At 46.2% G+C, this 10068-nt stretch overlaps 1 protein-coding gene across 3 annotated transcripts; it reads right to left on the bottom strand.

Annotated features, from left to right (window-relative positions):
* Positions 1 to 3767: 3767 nt before the first annotated feature.
* Positions 3768 to 7947, bottom strand: OXSM (3-oxoacyl-ACP synthase, mitochondrial). 3 transcript variants are annotated; one of them, XM_081235204.1, is made up of 3 exons: positions 7814 to 7947; positions 6175 to 7289; positions 3768 to 4224 (listed from the first exon to the last, which is right to left on the bottom strand). In XM_081235204.1, the coding sequence occupies exons 2-3, from the start codon at positions 7152 to 7154 to the stop codon at positions 3822 to 3824; spliced, it is 1383 nt and encodes a 460-aa protein (XP_081091330.1). In that variant the 5' UTR covers positions 7155 to 7289; positions 7814 to 7947; the 3' UTR covers positions 3768 to 3821. The 3 variants fall into 3 exon arrangements, with proteins under 3 accessions (XP_081091330.1, XP_081091331.1, XP_081091332.1); XM_081235205.1 differs by having other exon boundaries at positions 7811 to 7917; XM_081235206.1 differs by having other exon boundaries at positions 6175 to 7242; positions 7814 to 7917.
* Positions 7948 to 10068: the final 2121 nt, after the last annotated feature.

Below are 10068 nucleotides of genomic sequence, written 5' to 3'. Positions count from 1 at the left end.
GGGTGCAGTGCCATCCTCGGGATTGCAGTATGTGCTTAAATCAAAGACTACTGTACGGGGCTAAGTCCCCAGTAAGAACAACACACGGGTCCAGAAACAAAGCGGGGTGGGGAACAGGCGTGGCCCCACTTACCGTCACTTCCGGTGATCCAATCACAGTGAGGAAGTTCATGCTTCCCACCCTTGCCACTCTGGGCTCTGCAGCGTTAAAAGTTCTGATCTCCAGAGGGTATGCACACTCTTGCCAGGGGCCACAGCAAGTGTCTCTTCACAGCCAGGACACTTTGGCCTCCCTGTGCCCAGGAACCAGAAAGTCAGCATGCTGGCTGTGGAATCTGACCCTGACCAGCCAGGGGAGGTAGCATGTGTATGGAATCCCGGTGGTCCGCTTGGGTGCCTCCTGGTATCCGCTGGCTTCCTGATCCCAGTGCCTAGGACACAGCTCCAACTGCTGTCCGAAAAGAGTGTGGTATGATTGCCAAGGGCTCAGGCCTTCAGGACTAAAGGTTTCGAGCCACACCACCAGGGAAGCTGCCAAAGCCTGCCAAGATAATCACTGAGGGTGAGGGGAGTTTGGAAAGAACAGAAACAACAACCAGCTTAGGGAGAGGAGGGGTACCAACCAGTATGCACCTGAAACCCATGCAGGATCAGGGGCTACTGCTTGTCCCACTAACTTCCCTCTTCTAAATTCTCCCTCAGAAAGAGAGGCCCACAGAACTCACGGAGGACCTGCCCCCTAAACTTGCTTGCAGCAGATCACTGTGGTACAAGGGATGCAGCACACTGGCCACGAAAAACACACAGCTCAGGTCTCCAGCCGTGCCCTGGTAGCACTGCCGCCGACCACAGTGGGGGCACTAATGCAGGTCCACTCCTGAGGGTCCTGGAACTCCTTCAACATGAGATTCTCAGTCGATTTGGTCCGTCGGCCTGGCCAAAACTCTCTTAGAATGGGACTTCCATCTGAAACCTTTCTACCCCACCCCCTTTCATCCCTGTCCCCGCTCCTGACGGGTGTCAGGCTCTCATCACGGTCGGAGGGGCTCCCTGCCTTCTCTCGCTCCCTCTCCCCTCATGCTTCACAGGCCTTTCCCCCCGAAGACTTCCTGCACAGGAAGTCCTCTCCTGGTGTCTGCTTCTCAGGGGACCTGAATTAAAACTAAAGCTAACTGTTATGACTTTTATTACCCTAAGTTGTCTACTTTTTTCCTTAAACATAAAGACCCAGGGGGAGAGGAGGGTCTTTGGGTCCAAAAATAGTCATATCCTCTTGGCACTAGACCACAGAAAAAAATTGTCAAATTTCTACCAGTTCAATATTCTCAGTAATGTGTGTATATATAGATGTACACACATCTATCTATATACACCACATACACATATATACACAGTTGAGCCTAGAACAACGTGGGTATGGGGGGTGCTGAACCCCCTTTCCTAGTGTGCAGTCAAAAATCTGTGTATAACTTTACAGTTGGCCCTCCGTATCGCTCGTTCTGCATCTGTGGATTCCACCAACCTGTGGATAGTGTAGTACTGTAGTATTTACTACTGAAAACAATACTTGCATAAGTGTACCCATAATCCAGGTATCAGTTCAAACCCATGTTGTTCAAGGGTCAACCGTATATCCTTTATACAACTGTATCCTTGTATATTTGTGATTTTCAAAGGAAGGATTCTTCACTTCAGAAGCTATCAGTTTTAGAAAAAATTTTAAATCCTTGTCTTCCGTGCAAAAGGCAATACATATCCATTTAAAAAATAACAGTGAGATTAAGTGTTATAAAATAAACTGAGTAGGGATTAGGGAAAAATTAAAAGCCAAAAGTATATCTATTAAAGAATTTTTAAAAATCAGTAATAAAAGAGGAAAGAATTACTGATACACTCAATAATATGGATAAATCTCAAAAAAATTGAGAGAAAGAAGCCAGGAACCAAGGGGTATTCTGTATGACTCCACTTATATAAAACTCTAGAAAAGGCAAATCTTATCTATAGTGACAGAAAGTTCTTCTGCAGCTGGGGAGATTGACTGCAAAGGGGCACAAGGAAATTTCTGCAGAGATGGAAACGCTCTATATTCTGATTGAGGTAGTAGTTCCTCGAGTGTGTGTAACACCTTTATTAAAACTCAGTTAACCATACACTTGAAATGGGTGCAATTTACTGCATGTAAATTATGCCTTAGTAAAACTGACTAAAAAAAACAAACGTGATTTTCAACTTTAAAATAACCTTGGGTCAAAATATCCTTCTTCATCCAGGCTACCACCTTTTCTTACCTGGATTTTGCTCTCCCCTTCTGACTGGATTCCCTTATAGGAATCCAGCTTTCCTCCAATCTGTTCTTTGCTCTACAGCCGGAGTCATGTTTCTACAAGGAAATGTGATTATGTTACTCCCAACAACTCCCATTCTTCTTCACATGTATCAGTCAGGGTTCAATCAGAGATAGAGAACCGCTAAGAGAGATACAGATGTAGATACTTATTACAGGGATCCGACCTACACAGTTACAAGAACCGGCTAAACAGTCTCTGTAGGGCTGTTAGGTTCACCTATTCTCTTCCGCGGCTGGAGACTCAAGTCCGCCGGGCAGGCGACTGGGAAGGGAAGATGGATGAAAAGTTCCAACAACCAGCTGGAACGCACAGCCACAAGAATGAACCTCACCCTGTCAGTTCTTGCTTCCTCTGACCTTGGCGTCATGGGGTGGAAGCTGGGCCGTTCGTGAAGCTAAACGCATGTGGCCCAGGAGTCAGGGAGATTGAGGGAGGATCCAGGGGCAGGTGGAGCAGTTACAGGCTCATCCACCGCCTCACCTCAAGAAGTCAGCCAGCAAAGCCACAACACACATGAGCTACAAAAGGGTTGCTGCTTGAGGTCACCCTGCGTATCTCCTCCAAGACTCTCTCGTGGCCAGCCCTAACCAAAAAACATACGGTACAGCGGATTCTGGGAAATGCGGCTCAGCCTAGCCAACTTGACACGTTACCAAACCATCGTTAACACACCAAACCTTAGGTGGCTTCCATTACCCTCACTGCCTTAACAGAACTTGTAAGGTTCTTTGTGACCTGATTTCCACCAGGTCTTCTGGCTTTATCTCCTACTCCCATCTCAGGCTATAAGTATTGAAATATTTACATTTGGTCCTGAGGTTTTCTCTAAATTTCCTAGCCGTTCCACACTATGCCTCCTGGCTGGAATACTCTTCCTTCCTTCCCCTGTAACCTGGCTGAGACCTTTTCACCCTTAGGAAGCCTTTCCTGACATATCACTTTACTGCTGGTGGCCAGCACAAAACCAGGTTGATAGCTGGCACCCAATAAATTTCAATTGAACCATACGCCAATGAGAATTAAGACCGATTACCACTGAATGAACATGACTGGAGACTTACGCATATAGGGGATAAAGTGCTGCAGCAAAGGTAATACGAGCAGCCCATTAACACATGGGGAAGGCTGTTCCCTTCTCACTTTTGTCCCCCCTCCCCAGGAAACAGGGGGAAATGTCTAGAGACATTTTTAGTTGTCACCACTGGGGAAGGAGGTGCTACCAGAATCTAGCGGGTAGAGACTAGGATGCTGTAAAGCATCCCACATTGTATAGGACAGCTTCCCTCTCCCCAACGAAGAATTACCCTGCACAAAACGTCAGCAGTGCCAAGGCTGAGAAACCCTGACAAAGATAAAGCGTATCTGGATATTGATATATAAAAATATGCATTTACATAAACATATTATTTCTCAACTTAATGCAGTTTATAACAGGTAAAAAAATCAATATTTAATAACAAATGATTTGTCCTACATGCCAGCAATACAAAGTGTTGCATTTGTACCACCAAAACCAAAGGAATTGGTGAGTCCAATACATCTTTTCTCAGTTTTCCATTCCTGTGCCTTGAGTGGAACGTAATTGAGATCAAATTCTGGTTCTGTACAGTCCAGGTTTAAAGTAGGTGGCAGTTTTCGATGATAACAAGCCAGGGAGGTAAAAGCTGCCTCAGCGGCCCCAGCAGCCCCCAGCAGGTGTCCCGTGGCTCCCTTGGTGGAGGAAACGGCAAGGGCGTGGGCGTGCTCTTTGAAAAGATGTTTGATGGCTTTGTTTTCAGCAGCGTCTCCCAACGGTGTAGAAGTAGCATGTGCGTTGATATAGGATATCTCCTCAGGCTGTACACCTGCATCTTTTATAGCAGCAGCCATACATCTAATAAAATGAGAAAAGCAACTGAACTTATAGGAACGACATCTAATTGTAGCAAGGTATTCATTGTCTGTATGGCTTACGAAAAAGAAATATCCAAGTACACTGGATGAAAAGAACCCTTTATGCTCTAATGACAGAACAGCATCTTGGATTACCGTGTGAGTTGGAATGCTGTCTGAATGGGAATAACAAGGCACCCCCAGTACCCTGGACTGACTCATCACCATGACATAAACATACAAACCTATGGATTTTACAATCTCTAATAAAATGTATTTCCATTTTATTTGAATTGTCCTTTCTTCCTTGAGGAAAAAGCCACATAGACTCAGGCCTAGAATAATTTCTCTTCTAGGAATTTCTTATCAGTGGGGTGTGTTATAGAGTTAAAACGTGGAGAAAAAAATTTATAACTATGCTTTAATGTTTTCTTTCATATTTAAATGTAAAACTTGGAATATGTCCCAATAATCTAAAAAATGTCTGTCCTATTACTTTAAGGCTCAAACACCCTTTCAAAAATTGTCTATTCAGGCTATGAGAATTCTAAATAAATGAAGAAATACAAAGCCAAACCCCAAGAGAAACAAATCCAAAAATAAAACACTTCTCTGGGAAAACCTCTGAAAATCTCATGGATGTTAACACCCTTTTTTTTAGTTGTTGACCTCTGGGCTGCATACATTTCCTTAAGAGGCAGCTCAGAGTATAATCTGAAGCGTGCTGGAAGGTTTCACCTAAACATAACTATTTCCTCATCTAGCTGACTACTAGGCTTGACATTTCCAGCACCAGCAACTACTCACTAAAACTCAGAAATATAATTCAGGGGTCGGTGAACTATGACCCTGGCCAGATGCTGTTTTTGTAAACACAGTTGGCCCCTGAACAAACTGGGGGTTAGGGGTGCTGACCCGTCGTCACACAGTGGAAAATGCCCCTATAACTTTACCGTTGGCCATCCATACCCCCAATTCCACATCCGCAGATTCAACCGACTGCGATTCCTGTAGCACTGTAGTATGTACTTAGCAAAAAAGATCCGCGTGTAAGTGGAACTGTGTAGTTCAAACCCGTGTTGCTCAAGGGTCAACTGTAGTTTCATCGGAACACACCCATGCATTTTCGTACTGTCCATGGCTACTCTCAGTTACAAAGCAGAGTCTGAGTAGCTGTGATAGAGACCCTCGTAGCTGGGATAATATTTTTGGCCCACAAAGCCAAAAATATTATTTGTTCCTTTACAGAAAAGGCTTGCCAACCCCTAGCTAATTTAACTGGTTAAAACATAATATGATCTAAGCAGGCTAACCTATGAACAAACATACTGACACATAATGTTAGTGTCAGAGGGGTCTTTTGTTTTGTGGGGTTTTTAACTTAACTCACTACCTCTTCCACAATAAAAGCAACTTGCTTTTCCAAGTGCGGTCCTCAGACCAGCAGCATCAGCACCGCCTAGGAACTGGTCAGAAATGCAGCATCTCGAGCACCACCCTAGACTTACGGAGTCACAATCTGCGTTTTAATAAGGTCCCTGGGTGATTAGAAGTCGCAGCAGACCCCTACTGAAATGGAGCAGAGACCAGGTACACGTAGGACAAAGTGCTAACTGTACTGTCCAGGTCTGACGGAGGGCTGCAGAAGGGAGCTTCCTGACCCTGATGGCTGTTAAGCACAACTGAAGGGATGAAAATGTGGCAAAGTCACACACGGCCTTCTTCGCAACGTTACTGGCCTTCGCTAAAAATCCAGATTTTGTAAGGATATTCACATGTTTTCAAATATTTCAAACGTGGTAAAGCAAAGAATTCAAAAACACTAGTTAGTCTAAAATGGGAACACAACAGAGATACAGTACACCAAGGCCAGATACTACAGTTTCCCCTAAGTTGAGACTCCAATAAAGAGTCTTACCTGAAGAAATGTGAACAAACAACCAGTCTTTACCTTAAGGCACCTTCTCCTCCAGGATCAGGGGCAGTTATGTGACTGGCATCACCTGAGAGTCCGTAGCCCAAAATCTCCGCATAGATCCGAGCCCCTCTGTGAACAGCATGCTCGTGTTCTTCTAGCACCAGCACAGCTGCACCTTCTCCCATCACAAAACCATCTCTCTTGGGATGGAATGGCCGACATGCCGACTTCGGATCAGAGTTTGTGCTCAGAGCCCGGGCTCTGGAAAACGCAGCAAGCGACAAAGGGCTGATGCAAGAGTCGGCACCTCCAGTCACCATCACATCAGCATCGCCGTGGGCTATGAACCTCAGAGAGTCTCCCACAGCATGAGCTCCCGTGGTACAGGCTGTGGACACTGCATGATTGGGGCCCTTGAGTTTATAGCGAATGCTGACCTGGCCTGCGGCCATACTGACCAGAATCTTAGGGACAAAGAATGGGCTGACTTTACTGTAACCTTTCGTCTGAAACATCAAAGCGGTTTCAGAAATCACTTCAAGGGGAACCATTCCCATGCCAATTGCAACACCAGTAGCCGCTTGGTCAGCTTCTGACTGAGGATGCCAGCCGGAATCTTTCAAGGCTAACTCAGCAGCCCCAATGGCCATAACGGTGGGAGAAGACATGGACTTGATATCTGATTTGGGCACAAAGTTTTGTGCGTTGAATTGACCTTCATCACAACCTCTTGGCACGTAAGCAGCAACACTGCAAGGGACACTCTTATACTCTTCACCGACCAGTGAAACGATTCCACTCTCTCCCTGGATAAGACGATCCCACACCAGCTGAGTGCCAACACCCAGAGGAGTCACTAAGCCAATGCCTGTAACGACAACCCGCCTACGCAATCTGGGTGTTGGCACAGTTCCGAAAAACCTCCTTTCTCTTATCAATCGCTGGCACAACCTTGTGTGTATCAGATGAGGGCTTGTAACTTTTAGGAAACTTTGCAAGCCGTTTGACAGCATGGTTGAGACTCAGAAGGTCAGAGACGTTCCCGCAGCAGACCACGACACGCCCAGCAGGTATTGACTGTTGCTGAAATACCTTAAAGGCCTAAGAAACAACATCCAAGGTGGTTTTTCTTAGGTGCTTGGTATGAGCTGTTAAGGAGCGCAGGGAAAATAATGTTACATCACTTTTACTTATCAAACCACCTGTCTGGACTCAACCCTTTTTAGACTCTCAGTACCCTCAGACATTCCAAGACAAAGAGCCGAAAAGACGACTCATTCGATTCACAACAGAACTTCACAATGAAAAATATACAGGCACTCCTGGCCGGATATGGGCTACGGAAAGCATCCTTTTTTTTCAGGGTTACCGAGGCCTTATTACAAAAAACAGCTCACATGTCGGTGGCACAAAACACACTTCAGGGCCTATTCTTTGGGGTGGCGGTGAGAGAACTTTTTCGATCAGGGTTTCGGGGACCGCGAAGGTCAAGGGCCGGGTAGGGGGGCAAGGAAAGGGGGTGTGGCCAACTCCCCGCACCGCCCCAGACACCCGAGGAAAGCGTGGCGAGAGGAAAGGACACCTGACCCGGGTCCGCCACACCCCTCTCCCCACGCAGCGCCGACCCGACTCGGAGCTGGAGGGCGGAAGAAGAGGAGCGAGCAGCCACTACCTGCACCCGGCCTCCGGCGGCCAGCGCACCGCAGTCCCACGCGCAACGCGGGCGTGCGCAGGCGCACAACACGTCCGCGCACGTCCGCGCACACCCACGTCCGCACAGGCGCGCACGCGCACAGCAGTCCGCGCACACCCACGTCCACACAGGCGCGCACGCGCCCAGCAGTCCGCGCACGTCCGCGCACACCCACGTCCTCACAGGCGCGCACGCGCAGTCCCGCGCACGCGCACGCCCGGCGTGCGCGCCCTCTGGGCCGGGCGCCCTTCCCCCGCGTCACCTTGGCGGAGGTCAGACGGTGAGAGGAGGGTGTGGGCGCCATCTCACCGACTCCAGCGTAACTTGGGAACGAGCACGTAACGAGGGGAGATAGCATTTTTGCGTATCAAAAAGGAATCTCTTTTTTTTTCTTTTGCTAATAATCCCAAATATTCCCCTGTTGTGGGAAGAGGGACTCCGTCATATTCGCCCGGAATGCTAGGGAAGAATTAAAGAAGTTACCGTATCCTTACAGTGATCTCTGTATCGCCCAGAGCTGTTTATAATAGCAAAGTAGGACTCACCGAAATGCCCAACAGCAGGAAATCAGTTGTCTATTTTGTGGTACATCTAACTAATGTGCAACCATTTAAAATAATTTTATAAGTGAATATTTATTAATGTGGAAAGATGTTGATAATTTCTTAGAAGAGCCAAGCTGTAACTTGTATTTTTCCTTTTTTTTTTAAAAGGGTTTTCTTGGGGGCGGGGTCTGGTCTGCAAGCAAGAATAATGATTGCGGTGTTTTTCCCTTATTTTATCTTTTAATTTTTAAAATTTTTTGGCCACTCCTTGTGGTGTGCAGGATCTTAGTTCCCCGACTAGGGATGGAACCCAGGCCCCATGCAGTGGAAGCCTGGAGTCCTAAACACTGGACCGCCAGGGGATTCCCTTTCCCCCTTATTTTTGCTTAGCTTTGTTTATCATCTCTATTGTATACAAACGATGCTTTTGTAATAATAAGGTTACTTTTACTTTTTAAAACTTATTTTCAGCTCTTGGGCGTTGCTCAAAATATCACAGCCAGTGTCTAAGAATGGAGACAAGAATAGAATAGAGAAGAATGTAGACATTTATTTCTAAGTGTTTGAAAACTTCAATAACTTTTATTTGCTCAGAGCTCACTGTGAATCTATCAAGGGAAAAATAACATGAAAATATAAAAAAGCAAGAAATCAGCAAGGTAGTATTTGTTTAGATGACCATCTGTTGCTCACATGCTGACCCAGGTGTGTTTTGTGTCCTTCTTTCTTCTGTAGATAAAGGATTGACCATATAACCTGCATCTGAACCTCTCAGCATGTTTGTTTCTTTCTGGACAGTGTGCCTCTTGATGGCTTCCAAGTAGAGTGCTTTGTCTTCTTTCCCAGCTCTAGGGAAGAATTTGGGAGAAGCTTAGCTTTTCCTGGTTAGTACTGGATTTAAATGTATCTGGAAATAGACTTTTTCTAAAGTAGTTCCCTAGTACGACCTTGAGTCATCCTTGATCCAAGGCCTATTCAGTCACTTCTTAGGATGACCTTCTTTCAGTGACGATAGAGTTACTTTAAGAGAAATTAGGGCTTCCCTGTTGGCGCAGTGGTTGAGAGTCCGCCTGCCGATGCAGGGGACACGGGTTCATGCCCCGGTCCGGGAAGATCCCACATGCCGCGGGGCGGCTGGGCCCGTGAGCCATGGCCGCTGAGCCTGTGCGTCCGGAGCCTGTGCTCCGCAATGGGAGAGGCCACAACAGTGAGAGGCCCGTGTACCGCAAAAAAAAAAAAAAAGAGAGAGAGAGAAATTAAAACAAACGTGGTTATAAAATACAACTCAAAGTTAAGGAGTGAGAGGTACCCAAACTTGCTCTCTCCTCTCTTCATGGCTGTGTGAAAAGTCCTAAAATATTTTTTGAAGCCAAACTCATATGAAACACAGTTTTAACATGCTGTCCTTTTTTGTAACATCACAAAATTATCTTGGATAAGAAGTGACAGGTCAATTAAAGTATTGTAGAGGGAATTGGCTGCCGGACCAGTGGTTAGGACTCCCCGCTTCCGCTGGTTGGGGAACTACGATCCTGCGAGCTGTGCAGTGTGGCCAAAAAACAGAAAGAAATATTGTAGGAAAGTAAAGCCACCAAAAGTCTTTTCATTTTTATTTCTACCTCTGATCTTTCCTTTGGTCTGGAAAGGGGTGAGAGATTTTATGATATTCTAATAGCTATACTGTATGAT

The sequence above is a fragment of the Mesoplodon bidens genome, assembly GCF_964165515.1.
Source record: "Mesoplodon bidens genome assembly, chromosome: 5".
In the NCBI taxonomy this organism is placed as follows: Eukaryota; Metazoa; Chordata; class Mammalia; order Artiodactyla; family Ziphiidae; genus Mesoplodon; species Mesoplodon bidens.
Note: the sequence above shows the minus strand (reverse complement) of the source record. Positions and strands in the feature narration are given on the sequence as shown.

Coding starts and splice junctions, on each gene's coding strand:
- OXSM (XM_081235204.1), bottom strand. CDS start 7,154: ATGCTGTCAAACGGCTTGCAAAGTTTCCTAAAAGTTACAAGCCCTCAT. Junction 4,225..6,174: donor GGAGGAGAAGGTGCCTTAAG/GTAAAGACTGGT, acceptor TCATTTTATTAG/ATGTATGGCTGCTGCTATAA.